Raw genomic sequence first — 17,001 nt, forward strand, 5'->3', positions numbered from 1 at the left:
CTTTTTCTAACGCCTCTTGCACACGATACTCCTGTTTGAGCATCTACTTTTTCCAGACCTTCTTTTTGTATGTATTTGCGAGTATTCGCGAGCATTCACAAGTATTTGCGTGCATTGAGGCTTTAATTACTGACCAAAAATGCAGATTTTTCTATTTTGTTCTTACTGAAGAATGCACAGCGCTTGTTTACGCGCCTGTGTGCATAGGCACATTACAATTAATGGGCTGTATTTTAGCTCAAAAAGCTGTACTGAGCATTTTCCACCTGCGAGATGCTCAAACAAGAGTATCGTGTGCAAGAGGCCAAAATTTGTGCCCTACATTTATAAAATACTTTATAGACTGGTAGTATTAATATAAACAAAAACAACATATCTAGAGGTTATGTACAGTAGCTATTCCCCCTGCAGCAGTGAAGAAAATCATATTAATTTTGGACCTTAGGCTGTGCTTTTGGTGGTTGGAGAACTTCTCCCCTTTTTTTCTTGTTAGGCCTACCTTCCTACTTTTGGGGAACAAGTAAAGAAAGCAAATAATAGTGCCACTTTCTGGTCTTCTAAGACCATGTTTGTTAAATTGTAGATTGGGACCCAAAAGGGGTCGAAGACATGTTTGGGATGGGTCTATTACTATAGATCAGTGGTCTTCAAACTGCAGTCCTGGGGCAGGATGTGGCCCTTTGTTTGCCTTTATCCAGCCCTTGGGCTATGATTCCTCCAACAGATACGAAACACTATTCTGCCAAGTGACACCAATAATGGGGCACTATTTCTCCAAATGATATCAGCTAAGGGGAACTATTCCTCTCCCCAATACCAAATGTGGCAATGTTTACTCCGGATGATGCCAGGAAAATTTCCTCTCCAGCTGGTCACAGTCTGCCCCCCCTAAAGTCTGAAGGGCAATAAACTGCCCCTTTGTTTAGAAAGTTAGGAGATCGCTGCTATAGATGTATACAATGAAGACTTTCTCTCTTGGCTTTTCTAAATCTTAAAGAAACGGGGAAGACTGTTAATAAGTGGGGAAGTTCTCAATTTTAAAGTGCATTTATTAGACAAATTCCTGAACACTCTACATACACCGATGACTGAAGGAAGCAGCATTAACTGACCTGATCCCAGAGAATCAACTATATCAGAGGTCTCCAAACTTTTCACTTTGAGGACCACATTATATAATTTTACACATATTCATAAATTAATCTGCAGCATCAGAATAGAATAGAATTTGACAGGCTGCTAGCAAGGGGCCTGGATGGCATATAGTTATCCTCCTCCTGCACCTAAACACTAGAGCCTCAAACAGCAGGGCTAAAACTCTAGTGTGCATGGGCCTTACATCTTTGTTCCAGTCAGATTCCCCCTGTACATTTGGTCTCCACCAGAGAGTCTTCCTGTACATTTGTGTCCTTATCAGAGTCTCCTTTCACATGTGTGTTCCCATCACCCATCAGAGTCTCTCTGCAAATCCCCATCAGAACCCCCCAAACATATGTGTCCCCATCAAAAGTCTCCCCACACATTTGTTGCCACATCAGAGATGTATCTCCATCACCCATCAGAGTCTCCCCTCCAAATTGGTGTCTGCATCACAGCCCCTCCCCCACATTTGTGTCACGATTAGAGCCCCCCCCCCCCAGGGGCGGACTGACCATTCGGGGATTAGGGCACTGCCCGAGGGCAGAGGCTACACACTACAGAAAGAAGCCAGGAACTTCCATGCAGGCTATGCAGTGGTAGATATTTAAATGCCCACTCTATGTGGCTGAGCTGCAATTTGTAGGTGAGGCTTTGTGTGGCTTGAGTGTGGACACAGGGGGCCCCATGATCTCTGATTGCCCGGGGGCCACATGAGTTGTCAGTCCACCCCTGCCCCCCCCCCACACACATTTGTGTCCTCTCATAGAATCCCCCCACGCACATTTGTGTCCCCTTCAGAGCCCCCTTCACACATTTATGTTCTACTTCGAGCCCCAAACCCACCCTCTGCAGGCCGTATTTTGGAGACCACTGAACATCAATGACTCTAGGCCCCAAAGCCTGCTAATCCAACTGTTACCTTGAGCATGCAGCTTTGCCAGCTCCTCATTAAGAGAATCCTGGGTTTCTTCAAGCTGTCTGCGCCGATGTTCCATGTTCTGCATGTAGTCAGTCAATGATCTGATCTTTGCTTCGTGCTGCAATTAGCAGATAAATAGAATGAATGAATAACACTATTTATATACGCTTACAAGTACATGCAATAAGCCCTTGAGACCCCTGCGGGTAGGAAAAATTTAACCTCGACTTTCCTTAAAGTGGAAGAAAAGCCTACGTTTTATAGTCTTTAAAATTGTTCCCTCCCCTCCTCCCACCCATCCAGCTGAACGTGTATAGAAAAAAACCTCTGCGTACCAACCGCTCCGGTCTGGTCATGTGATCCTCTAGGTCTGCATTAGGGAGCACTCAAAAACGGCTGTGACATCACCCATAGGCTCCCAAAGCCAAGGCTTTGTCAACGCTACCTCCTCTCTACTGCAGTAGCCACTAACTGACACAGTGAAGGCGGAGCTACAGGATCACATGACCAGACTGGAGTGGATTACAAATAGGCAAGTACACCTTTTTTTTATAGGTTAGGCAGAATAGGTAGTAGGAGGGGGAAGGGAACATTTTTATGAACAGCTAAACTTGGGCTTTTCTTCCACTTTAATAATTCTATTCATGTTGAGTGTATTAAAAAAAATAGACCTGAAAATAAAGTTCTCTCCAAACCAACACTTCGCACATAAATGGAGCTGAAATAAATACCAAAATGTTTCTTCGGTATATTACCTCATTTATTTTAGACCAAGCAGAACTTTAAAACCTTGTACAAGGCCCTGCACCCCACATATAATAGTACACCTGTTGCCTTTTATGGCAGACACTGTCTCAAGTATATAGAACAAGCACAATGTTCCTATTATATACAATAACTACCCATAATAGTTTTCCTTTAATCTTTAAGATTATAAAGACAACTGTCCCCCGATCTAAAGCTTGAATACTGACCTGTGAACCGAGCAGCTGGCAGGCTGCAAGCTCCTTCTCTGTTGCGTTTATCTTGCGGTTTGACTCGATCTGTGCAGTTTCCAGCTGTTTGCTGCGATTGACCAGCGATTTGACTTCAGATTTCATCTTACTAATATACAGACGAGCCATGGTGAACTCCTCCTCAATCACACCATTCACATCTGCCAGCTGCACATGTGCAAATGGAAAGACATCAAATTTAGAAACATACAATTTTATTCTATCACATACATACACACATATATATATATACACACACATATATATACACACACATATATATACACACACACACACATATATATATATATATATATATATATATATATATATATATATATATATATATATATATATATATATATATATATATATATATATATATATACACACACACACATATATATATATATATATATACACACACACATATATATATATACACACACACATATATATATATATATATATATATATATACACACACACACACACACACACACACACACACACACACATACATACATACATACATACATACAATATACATACACACACACACAGGGCTTTTTTTTCCCCCCTCGAAGAATAGGTGCAGGAACTCCCCCTTTCTGACTCACTCCTTTTCTCTGCCCCTACCCACCTCTGAGGACCGTTCCCTGATTCCACCCCCTGTCCACCTCCCAGTACTGCCCTTTATAGGGAAGCCAGCAACATCAATACACCCTCCAGCAACAATAGATCCCCCAACAACAATGCACCAACAATGCACCACCCACAACAAAATATCCCACAGTACAACAATAAAGCCCTGGTAGCAAAAACAGATCTCCCCACAGCCTGCATCAATAGACCCCCCTTAACAGTAGATCTCTCCCAGCAACAACTGACCCCCCAAGCAACATAAGACAAACCCCAGCAACAATATTTCCCCCACCAGTAACACTAGACTTCCCCAGCAACAATAATCCACCCTGCAGTGCAAATATGTATCTCCTCCAGCTACAATACATCCCTTAGCAGCCTGCATCAGTTGACCCTTTAGCACACCCCAGCACCCATTGCATACATTCAGTGCTGGAACTGCGTTCCCCCCATGTTCCTGCTGAAAAAAAGCCCTGTATATATATGTGTGTGTATATATATATTATATACACACACACACATATACATACACACACATAAAAAAAAATAATAAAAGTCAGCACGTTTTTTTTTTTTTTTTTTTTTATTTTATTTTGTTAGGCTTCATGCACACTGGGACATTAGCTATGGTGGTGCATGAGACTCCGGTGTTTAGGTGTGGGTAGACGGCACAGGTGTGCCATCCAACACTGCTGCCGGCAACCTGCTCTATGAGAGGATGAAGGCTGCTGCAGCTAGACAGGGCTGGACAGTGCACCAAGTGGTACCAGTATGTGCCCAGGAACAAACACCCAGAACCCAAACTGTCTGCTGGGATCTCATGCAAGGGGACTAAAGGCCCAACGTGCATGAAGCCTAAAATGCAGTTACTACAGGCAATACAAGAGCTTCTTTTATTCACTTATGACTTGCTTGAATTTCCCATTTTAGGACAATTATTATAACGTAAGATTTTATCTTCTTTCAGCCAGTGCAAAGCATAAATAAAATGCCAGGCAAGGAAGGAGTGGAGAGGCTGGGTGGTTAGTACACGGACAATATAGCCTTGCAAGGGGGGAATAAAAGAAGAAAATGTGAGAATTCTACAGAAGATAAAGTGAAAGATGATACCTTTGATGTACATACACAATAAATAGTAAATACAACATAACAATACATTGTTACACTGCATTATATAATGGCACTTGCAGACTATCTGCAAGTGGCATCTTACACAGGAGCAGCTGCATTTTGGCAACCCCTGTTAAATCAGATCTCACCCTCAGAGTGAAGTCCCCTCCTCTATGCACAAAGTGCACTTTTTTTGGTTTGATTTACCTTTCTTTCATGAAAAAAAGTTCTGTCCTGCCACCCCACACACGTCACTTGCCTAGGCGAAGAATTAGGTTAAATTATACCCGTTGTGCCTCTTGGAATTTGCACATCACATTCCAGGAGGCATAGTCCTTCTTTGATAAAAAGAGAACGGGGGGGGGGGGGACGGTGTCTAGCACCTTTGTGAGCTCTGGTAGGTGAACCCGGAAGTGCTGGTTGGCCTCCAGATGACATCACACAAGAAGATGGCAGCGCAGGACCAGGCAGGGCAGAATTCAGAGAGGATTCTGCAGAGAAACACTAAATCTGGTGTGCAGGTGAGTATATGAGATTTTCAGAACCCGCAACAAGGTATCCTCTAACTCCTGCTATTTAACACATGGCAATTTAGGGCTGTCATTTTGACAGCTGCAAATAACGGCGGAGGAGGGGAGATACATTTCAACTTTAAGTCTTTTAGGCTGTCATCTCCTATGTTTAAAATCCTAAAAAGTGGGCAATTTTTAACTTTTGCTGGAGTGTACCTTCAAGCTTACTCTCTTATGAACATACCATCGCATCTAGCTGTAAAAAAACAAAAAAATAAAAAACACACACACTATACTACACTTACAGTTTTCACATCATTTGTGCCAATAATGCCTCCAATCTCGCCCAGGTCCTTCAGCAACAGGTTGAGAATCTCCGTGGCTCTCTTCTTCTGGTGGCTGCTGAGTTCCTGCAGTTGATGAAGTTCCCGCTGTGTTGCAATCAAGCTGGTCTGTAAAAATTTGATTAGAATTGAGGGGTTTATGGTGATGCAGACAGAAAAGTAGAAAGGATCTACAGTTTGTTCACCTTCATATCAATCTACAGGTGACAAAATGTGTTCGAATATGTAGTTTGTACATATACAAGTATATGGGAGCAGCAACATTGTTTTATTATATATGCAGACTTTGAATCCTTCTCAGTAGAACTGCTCATAGTTGTACTTTCCATATTTCTACGGATCAACTAGGAAGGCCTGCCTGGCAGAATACAATGGGCTCTACAGTCTCTGATGGCATGAACCAACCACAATGCTTCTGGTAGCCAGAGGGTACATTATCCAGGCTGGCTAGGTTTTAAAGGTTGAATATAATTATCAAAAAATTTTAGATGCTTACATAGACTGGCACTTAAAATGAGTGAATTGAAATACACATGAAGATTTTTAGCAGAACAGTAAATAAAATTGCAATATAAGAAATCTCACAAAAGGGTCAATATCCGCAACATTTCACTGTTTGTGAGGGTAAACACAGTTATGGGCGTGCAGGATACAACTTTTATATTTCTAAAAATAATTGCAAAGAGAAGGGTAAAGGAAATTTCCTCAACGCAGCCCAAGGTGCATGTATATTGCGCAGTGCGCAGACAGGAGACCCAAGTGCACAAAAATATTCATGGAAAAAAAAAGAAAAGGAAAAAAAAAGGGAAAAAAAATGAAAGGGGAAAATATAGCAAGAGGTAAGGGAAGAACAGATGGAAAAAAAGAAAGCATGGGGAGTAACAGTAGAGACAAGTTCTCTTGGATTCAGATGGAAAAAATAAGGGTCAAGATTTATTGACCAAGTCTGTTGCCCCGTTTCTCCGATGAGGAGTAATGCATCCAAAATATACCAAAGATTTGTATTTTTTTCCCACTTATCAAGCTCCTTAGCTTGCATCTCCTCCATGAGCATTAGGTCATTCATTTAGAAATCCATCTGTGGACTATTATAACAATCCACTTAACCAGGGCTCTATTAATAATATAGAATCCAGTGATCATCAACTACGCTCTTTGAGCAACAAAACCCCCAGAACTGAAAAAGTTTTGGGTTTCATTACAATAGCTAATAATAAAACTTGGGTTTAATACAATAACTTGGGTTTCAATACAACAACAAATAAGTACTGTCCAGGATACTTTTTTTATTTGCAAATTTTCAGGACAAGCTTTTGGGGTGTATACGGTTTGGACCTTAAAGGGGGTACACCCCAAAAGCTTGCCTAAAAAACTTGATGTTAGTGCAAATAAAAGTATCATAGACAGTACTCCATCGTTTTATTACAGTAACTTCAAATGTTGTAAGTTTATCAGTTTAGCAATATCACTTGAATAACATAAGGGCTTCTGTAGATGAGATTACGAGTCCATTCACACTAAAACGACTTGTCAGTCTGACAAGTCGCGGTCCGTTGTGTGGTACGGGAACCGTTCTAATAGGAGCTCCGACTTAGAAAAAGGGTCCTGTACTACTTCGGGGCGACCTGGAGCGACTTGCATAGTAGACATTCATTCTGTGAAGTCCGTGCAAGTTGTGCCGAAGTCGCGGTGCACACGACTTCACAGGTCGCCCCCGAAGTCGTGCCGCTTCAGTGTGAACCGGCACTTAATGTCAAAAGAAGCATTTTTCATTTAAACAGTGCTGCCTAAATACATGCATTCGGGGGGGGGGGGGTTGGAATACAAAAAAAGGAAGTGCTTCACCCAAAACTCAAACGTACCACAATAGCAGCTTCTGAACAGTCATCTACAAAATATAACAGAAGTCAATGAGAATTCCCCGACCTCCATTTGATGTTCCGACGCCATGTCCAACACAGGAAAACAATGCCCTTACTCTAATTCTTGATGGTTATTTTCTGCACATATTTGTATGCACTCCCAATTTGTACAACAGATCGCGTTGTCAGTTGTAGGGTCAGGAATTATTGCAAGGAGATCTTAAGCCTCGTGCACACAAGAATATTGGACGAATGATTGTTTGTAGTTTTTTCCTGCTTATCTTATATCGAAAACCAATAGGTTATGAAAATTCTCATACGACAGAATACAACTTCGGAAGTGATGTAATATGTTGTATTGTATCGAAATATATTCTCTCATTTTCAAACATTCGTGGCCTTAGTCTTACAATTTTTTTTCAGACTAATACTGTACTGATTAAATAAAAATTGTTGTGGTATGTTCTGGTATCATACAAGAAAAACATGAGAATAATTTTCACGTTTTTCCCTTCGGAAAAATTTGCATAAACGGTCATAAATGGCTCTCAAAAGCTGTGTACTAACGATCAGATTATCGTACGCTCACTTTGAAAGTGGTATTTTTCGTCTGATTTTCTCATTGTGTGTAATAGGCATTACTGTTGTAGTATCCAAGACACATATGAAGCCTGGGGCTCACAATTCCCCACTTAGTGGCCATGTCCAGTCAGTGCTGTATTTTGGCCTAGGCCCAGGCCTAGGGTGGCACTTTGTAGGAGGGCAGCAAAAAAGCCGCCCCCCTCCACCTGAGACTCTATTGGCAACTGGTTGCTAGAGCCGCCTCTCCCACCTCCCCCCCTCACTTTTTCACTCACCCTCTCCCTCCTCTCTCTCTCACTCACCCCCCCTCTCTCTCTCTCTCATCACCCCCCTCTCTTTCTCTCACCCCCCTCCTCTCTCTCTCCCACCCCCCTCCTCTCTCTCTCCCACCCCCTCTCACCCCCCTCTCCTGAGATCTAAGGGGTTAATGCTGGGATTTGTAGTCCTTCAATTTTGGAGGGAGTCATATCCGTTAAAAAGGAAGGAGTGGGGAAAATTTAGTTAGGGGGGGAGCGCCCAATTTGAGTCTTGCCTAGGGCAGCACAAAACCAAAATACACCACTGTGTCCAGTACTCCAGGCCAATCTCCAATGGTCTTTAGCTATGAGTAGACCTGTGATTATAGTTTGTAGACCAACAATCTCTACAGAAAAAGAAAAAAAATTCACAGCAGTCAGACACCCAAGAAAAAATTCCAATGTCATAGTTACATAGTAGGTGAGGTTGAATAAAGACAATAGTCCATCCAGTTCAACCTGTGTAGGTGTGTGTGGCTGTAATCATCTCACATAGCCCTGAATGTTCTGATCCTTGACATGTAAGTCTAAGAGTCTTTTGAAAGCCACCATACTTCCCGCAGAAACCACCTCTTGTGGTAGAGAATTCCACAATCTTGTAGCCCTAACAGTAAAGAACCCCCCTCGTTGTCTGAGGTTAAAACGCTTCTCCTCTAATCGCATTGTATGCCCTCGAGTCCTCATGCAATCCCTTCGAATGAACAGCTTTTTTTCTAAGCTGGGATCCCCATTAAGATATTTATAAATTGCTATCATGTCCCCCCTCAGACGTCTCTTCTCCAGGGAGAATAAATCGAGCGATTGCAGACGCTCTTCATAGTTAAGGTCCTCCAATCCCCAAATTAGTTTAGTTGCCCTTCTCTGGACTCTCTCCAGCTCCAACACATCCTATAAATATAAAACTATTCCCTTCACCTAGCACCGTCCTTGAGGTAATCTACAGCTCCCCAGCTGCCAAAGACTTTCCTATGACTTCCAAGAATAAGGACAAGGATAAAACACGCAGAACCAAAGTGCATCTTACAGAAAGATTAAATGGCTTAATATACTAACACATCTCTTGAACATCACATGACAATGTTCTGAGAGGAGCTGTAATAAATCCAGATAAAAGAAGGCTGGTTATAAATGGAGAAACATCTTAATAGAGTCTGCAAAGCAGATAAGAGAAACTCAATTTATCATTGGAGACAATTCTCTTTCATACAGGTCAAATTGCTGACCCTTTATAAACCTTCAGAGTTGTGTCAGCAGTTCCCAAATGACTGAAATTTTTATTCAATCAGGAAAATGAAATGACACCAATATCCAAGCAATTAAAAATGTTAAAAATGGCCGGTGTTGTGACCTGAACCCCTACACTAGATGCAGCAACAGCTTTATCCTTTGTGGTGGCTTCATTCAGTGCCATATACATATATGTTTTATATAGAAGTATGGCATGGAGCCACCATAAGATTTCTTTTGAAGGTTAAGGATGAGCTGAGCTGAATCACTCAGTAAATTGTTGCCCAGGAGTGGTGCCAGTACACCAAGTAGCATTGTTATGTGTAGCCATGTGACATCGTGGTCACGTTTGCAGCGCGCCTGTGCTTTAATCTGAATTTTAGAAAGCCCCTGGGGGTGTCATGCTCATCTATTTATTTAAGCAGTTGCCAAGTCACTGCCACTGCCATTGAACTAGTATGCATCAGAACAACGGACGTACTTAGCTGGCCATACATGCAGGGGGGGGGGGGGGGGGGCTCCGCCGGCTGATTGCTGCTGCAGGAGGGAGGATTTGGCTTTTTCCTCCCTCCATCCTGCATGGGGGCAGAAAAGAGCCGACACGCAGACAGAGCTGTCCTCCGTCTCAGCGCCCCTTTGCTGAGGAAGGATGGCGGACTGGCGGACTATGTCCTTCTTCCACTCCCCCTGTGATTTGACAAGGGGGAAAGGGGGGCAACAACTCAGGACCCTAATGGGGACACCTGATGTAAAGGGGGACACCTGATGTATAGGGGGACGTGTGCCCATCTTCGCCCTGGGCACTGGATGCCCTTGTCCTGGCACTGCATACATAGATCAAAACTGACTGTGTCCCAGGCCTGTTCCATTCATTGATTTGCATTTTTTTCAATTATACAGACTAAACATCACATTTGGGTATTACCCAAAGCAGTATTCATGCAAATATATCCTGCCTATGAACTGGAGTCCACTCAAGCTATCAAGACTTTTGGATATTTGCATAACTCCTTCCAAGAGGCAGCCCACTGCTTACATCAGGACTGAGGGTTCTTGAAAGGAGTACTGAGGCAGGGTGCTTGGATGTACAGCACCCTGACTACCCCTCCCCCCCCCCCCACCACCCAGTGACAACACTGGGTCATTTTATTTAAAATATCATTAGCAAGTTGATGAAAAGAGGAGCAGAGTTGTATAAAGTACTCAAAACCCATACTTGAGTAAAAGTACAAGTGCTCAATCAAAAAGTGACTTGAGTAGAAGTACTAAAGTACTCAACATTTTTTGTACTTAAGTATTGCAAGTAGTTTTTTTAAAAAATTTTGCTACTCAAGTACTGAAAGTAAAAGTACCAGTAGTTTTGAAAAAAAATTGCTACTCAAGTACTGAAAGTAAAAGTACAAGTACTGCGTTATGTAGTTATTAAAGAAAGAAGTCAAAAGTTTGAACATCATATTGGTTTTTATTATTTCAAATGCAGCTTTTATTTATACATACAGTAGCATTTATTTTCGTATGCGCTGATAATACACATGTTTTGAGCTTCATGAAACCTGCCATCTACTGTTCTGGCAGTGGTAATTTTTATAATTGTAACGAGTAACTATGCAGCACAAAAAAAAATACTGCAGTAGAAGTATTGAAATCATTGAAAAAATGTAGTGAAGTAAAAGTGGAAGTAGGAGAAAAAAATTCTACTCTAGGAAAGTACAGATACCGCCTTTCGGTACATAAAGCGGAGTTCCAGCCATTTACTCACCTGTCCAACGGAAGCCTCGATCCTCTCCCTCGGCATCACTGCTGTGGGCACCCGGCTGTTACAGTTTGCGGCTTCACAGCCGGGTACCCACTGCACATGCGTGAGTCGCGCTGCGCGCCGTGATTGGCCGGCAATCTTCTGGGACCTCTGACGTGTCCCAGAAGATTGCAGGGAGGGAGGGGGAGAGGAGAACTTCCGCTCAGGGCGCCGCGGCGCTCCGAGCGGAAGTGGGAGCGGGTAACTGTCAAAACTAGGTACCCGCTCCCCCCCCCCAAAAAATGACATGCCAAATGTGGCATGTCGGGGGGTCAGGACTCCCTAAAGCGGAAGTTCCACTTTTGGGTGGAACTCCGCTTTAAGTACAGTAGTGAAGTAGTTCTACTTAGTTACTATACATCTCTGAAGAGGAGGGAGGAACTAGGGAAGACAAATTTATATGCAGGTAAACTTCAGCCTTTAAGATTTCTCACCTCTTGTTCGAGTTACAACTCAGAATTGTTAGATTTCCAATCATGCTCTGTCTCAGGGACAATGGTTACCAGGACAAAGAGGGTGAACCTCCCCAGCAACTTTTTCTTGAAAAAATAAAAATATTTTGGCTATACATACGCTTTAAAGAGAAGCTCTGCACAAAGATAGCTTACTCTATTTTAGGAGATGAGATCCTTTTTCAGATATCCCATAATACTTTAATTCTTCACTTCTAGAATGGTTGCACTCCCCTTAAATCTTCCCAGCTTTGCACAATGGAAGTTCTAACAACGACTGCATAGAATTCCATAATAAAAATTAAAGCATTTAACCAAAAAACTTTCAGGCTGAACACCAACAATAATGGGATAAAGAACGCATGGATATACCAAGTATTGAAAAACGGGAGATAAAGCAGATTTCTTACCGTTTTCTGCGCCAGCTCATCGGTCAGCAGCTCATTGGCTTTGGTCTTGTCCTCCACTTCTTGAGACTTCTGGTCGTAATTCACAGCCAGTTCCTCCAGGGCTTGAAGAACCTCCTTCACTTCATCCTTAGCAGCATCATTCTCAATCTGTAGCCGAGTCAGCTCCTCCTGGATTTTCTCATAATCTCTGCGAGTTGATGCCAGGAGCTGAAAGTGGAAGAAGAAACTTGCATTATGACATGCAGGGACATGGCAATGAGAAAAAGGAAAGACGTAGAGCAAAGTTGGACAAATTCCGGTAGCCAATGCTTCTTAAAAATTAAAGCTGGCATCTAACTTTTAGGTTTTTTTTCTAGTTGTGATCACTGGAACGGACGCCTAAAAAATTCTGCTGGCTCCTACACTAGACAGGCTGGCTCCTGAAATCCATATTACATTTGACCACCCCTAGTGTAGCGTAAACACATCCAAATCCCCGACCCACTACTGACCACAAAACTCCAGTTTATGTGTAAATAGCACTTAAACAGTGGCTATAGTGACAACTTCCAAAACCTGCTACCTGGATTTCTGGTATTCCACTGTCTTTGCAAACAGTCCATTGTCAATTGTATTCAGAAGCAATCGCAAACTTTACCATGACCCATGGAACAACTAGCCTCATACCCCCATATAAGCCTTGCCCCATCACAACTATGGCATTCTAAAGAGGGGTTTTATTCTATTGTTGGTGCTTGGGCTTCCTTCGGATACTCCAGTTTCCTCCCACACTCCAAAGATATGCAGGTAGGTTAGTTGTCTCCTGTCTACACTGGCTCTAGTATATATGAATTTGAGTTAGGGATCTTTGGATTGCAAGCTCTCTGAGGGCAGGGACTGATGTGAATGCACAATATGCATGTAAAGATCTGCATAAATTGATGGTGCTATACAAGTACCTGAAATAAAATGCATATGATCAAATCATTGTCCCAAAGGATTTGCCAATACAACCCCCTTTTCTCTATTGAATACATTAACTAAATGGAATATCTAATGAGCAGAGCTCTTTTCTGCACAGTTACATGGCCTTCAACACTAAGGTACCATCTACGTGTACCAATAGACTTCCAGCGACCTTTGAGCATGTATGTGTAGGTTTGTATTGAACAGTAACTTACCTCATCTTGGTCAAGCATTTGTTGTTTCAGCTTCTCAGCCAGCTGACTCTGCTGGTTAATTTCATCATCCTAGAGGAAGAAAAAGAAAAATTAGGTTATAGAATATAGAACTCTCTTACGTAATGAGCGAGTACAACTGAACTTACATGACTTGCAAAAAAAGGGTCTCATTCACTGCACATGACCAAATTGTCCAGATCCCCTCCACCTCTTTTCCTCCTCTTTGCCACCCAATGCGGATCTTAAGCGGCTTCTCTGCAAATTTTACTCTTCTCTCCCACCTTTCTCCCCTGTCTTGGGTTCTAGATTGCCCTATTTCTTCTACTGCCCCCATTAGGGCGTACCCCACCCCATGTGGTATTGTTACTGATGGAGCTTCTCCCAGTCTCAATTTTAGTTGACCATGTACAGTTTCCTGTGTCATATGGTTTGTGATGTCACTTGTAGTGTCACCTCTGCTCCAATTGGTGATCCTAAATATGTTGTTTTTTTGTTTGCCTCTCTACCCTGTTGTTGCAGTCCTTTCTTTATGTGAATGCCTTTCATACCTTGTAATAACCCAAAAACATTTGTGTACAGATTGTTCAGAGAGCCAAGTGTTGTAATATTTCAATATATTTAAAGGAGGACCTATATACAGACGACATTTTCCATTACTTACCTTCACGGAAAGTGGTAATTATAATAAAGCAAGAGATCATTGTCAACTCCTTTTCCTAGAATTCTTGCAATTTTTTTACAGTAAAAGTTAATAAAATTTTGACAAAAGGAAAAATTCAACAACAACAAACAGCTATGACACACACATGTACAACCGCAAAAGTCATCTTATAATGCTTAAGTTATACAGAAATCTGGAGTGTTAAGGCACAGTACAACCAGTAGAAACAAATAGTATGCATGGCCACAAAGATTGACATCAGCCCCCTAGGTCAGCCACGATGATCATACGTTTAACCATTCCATATGGTGCTCTAGCCCAGCCTTTCAACCAGGGTGCCTTGGCAAAATGCCTAGAAATTGCCCCAAAATTGTATACAAACAGCGGAAATCTGCTTTTTAGTTACACAAAGCCATAGGTTTTCCATTGTACAACATCACACCTTCTAGCTGGCTACCTCCTAACGACCAATTACATCATCAGTTGATATGGAGGATGTACGTTGCCTGCATATCATCCTTGATTGACTCCCCTTTACCTCTCTCCATCAGCTTTGGGGTCTCATTAACTAAGTGATAGAGAAAAAAAATGAGGGAGAAGAGAAACAAATGAGGGAGAAGAGAAAGATTTGAATACTAGTCAGTACCAGTGTGCAAAAGTGTATTTGCTATGGAAGAATAATCACCTAATTTTGGATGTCCTATGTGCACTGATGTTGCTGCATTATGTAAAAACTATCAGAATAGTTTTTACATTTTAGAACGGGGGGGCCTCAAGACTGTCCATAATTTTGGGGGGTGCCACTAGATTGTCAATCATTTTAAAGGGTGACTTGACTTAAAAAAAAAAAAAAAAGGTTGAGAAACGCTGCTCCAGCTCATCTTTCAAGACAGACCAGTAGTCAGTCAATGGGAAAGAGGGAGAGAACCTTTTTGCAATTCTTCACCCTTCATGAGTTACATCAGTGGTCCTCAACCCTGGGTCTCAGGGCCCACTAGCAGGCCAGGTTTCCAAGATAACTGAAATACATCCCAGGTGATATCATTTGCTGCTCAGTGATTGCAGTACTCTAGTCTGCATCTCCCCAAGGTAATACTTAAAATCTGGCCTGTTAGTGGGCCCCGAGGACCGGAGTTAAGGACCACTGAGTTACATGATCAAACGCTGGCTCATTGACTCCTTAAAACCTTTAAAAACAGCTTTACCAAAAGGCACACTATGCACTTAGCACGTGAGGTAGCAGTATAGTGTGCTAAACCTAACCACCAACTAGGGCTTCCCATCAGTTTTAACCACTTTAGTACCAGTCACGTAACCTCTACGTCATCAGACTTTGCGGGGTTATACCGGGATGATGCCTCTAGCTAGAGGCATCATCCCGGTACCGTTGTTTGAAGCCGACGGTCGGCTTTCCGTCGGTAACGATCGATGCGGCTCGGGAGCCGCTCGATCGTTACCCGGGGGGGCGGGAGGGGACGTCCCCCCCCTCCCGCCGCCTTCCGCGGCTTTGCTCGGGGCTACCGTCCCACCGGGAGCCCCGAGCACCCAGCCGGCACGTCCGCCGGCTGGATGGAGTCCCGATGAATGCCGGAAACGGCATCGATCGGGTCTCCGATGACGTAACCCGGAGGCGGCGTCCATGACGTCACGTCCGGGTTACTGTGCTGCAAAAGGCGGCAGATTTGAAAAACGGCTGTATGCAAAAATGCCGTTTTCGGCGTTTTGCATACAGGGAAGTGTAGTGGAGGGGGTCTAGGGTCTTTTAGACCCTCGATCCCTCCATAAAGAGTACCTGTCACGACATATTGCTGTCACCAGGGATGTTTACATTGCTTGTGACAGCAATAAAAGTGATCAGATTTTTTTTTTTTTAAAAAACCTGTAATAAAGTTTAAAAAAAAAGAAAAAATAAATAGGAAAAAAAAAAAAAAAAAAAATTTAGCCGTCCCAGTCACCGTTAGCTCGCGCACAAAAAAAAACGTATACGCAAGTCGAGCCGCAAATGAAATCGCTGTTCAAACCACACATGTGAGGTATCGCCGCGATCGCCAGAGCGTGGGCAATAATTAAAAAAAAAGAGCTACACTCTAACTCTAAACTGGTAACCGTTAAATTTAAAGCGTCGCAGATTGAGATCTCTATTGACCGTAGTTTGTCGCCATCCCACGGGGGGGCGCAATTTTAAACCGTAACATGTTTGGTATATATTTACTCGGCGTGACATCATCTTTCACAATATACAAAAAAAATGGGCTAACTTTACTGTTTAGTATTTTTTAAATGCAGTGAAATGTGATTTTTCAAATTTTTTCCAAAAAAATGGCGTTTTAAAGACCGCTGCGCAAATACCGCGTGACAAAAAATTTTGCAATGACCGACATTTTATTCTCCAGAGTCTTTGCTAAAAAAATATATATAATGTTTGGGGGTTCTAAGTAGTTTTCTAGGAAAAAATACTGGTTTTAACTTGTGAACAAAAAGTGTCCGAAATAGGGCTGGGGCTAAAGTGGTTAAAAAGGTAGTCCAAAAATGCATGAAAAAAAAAAAAAAAGTTTATTTCAGATTCTCCATAGCCTGTGATGGCTTCTTCCTGAGTTATTGTAGGGATGGAGACTAGAATCCCCTTGTACAATGGGAGGAGCACGGTCCTCTCTTTTCAGGCTGCACATGCACTGTGTGTACTCTTCTCCTTTCACAGCTGCTGAGCTCATCAAAAGGCAACAGAAGGGATGCACTGGCCGGTAGGTAGGTTTAGCACACTTTTCTGCAGTAATAGTGGAAGCATAGTGCGCTTTTTACAAAAGCCGAACTTGAAGGTAAAATACAGCAAAGAGAACCCAAAACTCACATTATACCCCTTATAGAATAGTTTGTAATTATTTATATGTAAA

The 17,001-nt window shown here is 42.4% G+C and overlaps 1 protein-coding gene across 1 annotated transcript in view; it reads right to left on the reverse strand.

Annotated features, from left to right (window-relative positions):
• KIF5C (kinesin family member 5C) overlaps positions 1–17,001 on the reverse strand; it is a gene marked incomplete at its 3' end in the record, with an annotated part of 105,290 nt that overhangs the window by 12,512 nt on the left and 75,777 nt on the right. Inside the window, exons 13-17 of the mRNA XM_082260333.1 lie at positions 13,450–13,518; positions 12,290–12,496; positions 5,627–5,773; positions 3,034–3,222; positions 2,060–2,177 (exon numbers count right to left, since the gene is read on the reverse strand). Of these exons, the coding sequence (XP_082116459.1) occupies positions 2,060–2,177; positions 3,034–3,222; positions 5,627–5,773; positions 12,290–12,496; positions 13,450–13,518 (730 nt within the window). The remainder of the gene's footprint in view (positions 1–2,059; positions 2,178–3,033; positions 3,223–5,626; positions 5,774–12,289; positions 12,497–13,449; positions 13,519–17,001) is intronic.

This window comes from Pelophylax lessonae, assembly GCF_965119305.1.
Source record: "Pelophylax lessonae genome assembly, chromosome: 6".
Lineage (NCBI taxonomy): Eukaryota > Metazoa > Chordata > Amphibia > Anura > Ranidae > Pelophylax > Pelophylax lessonae.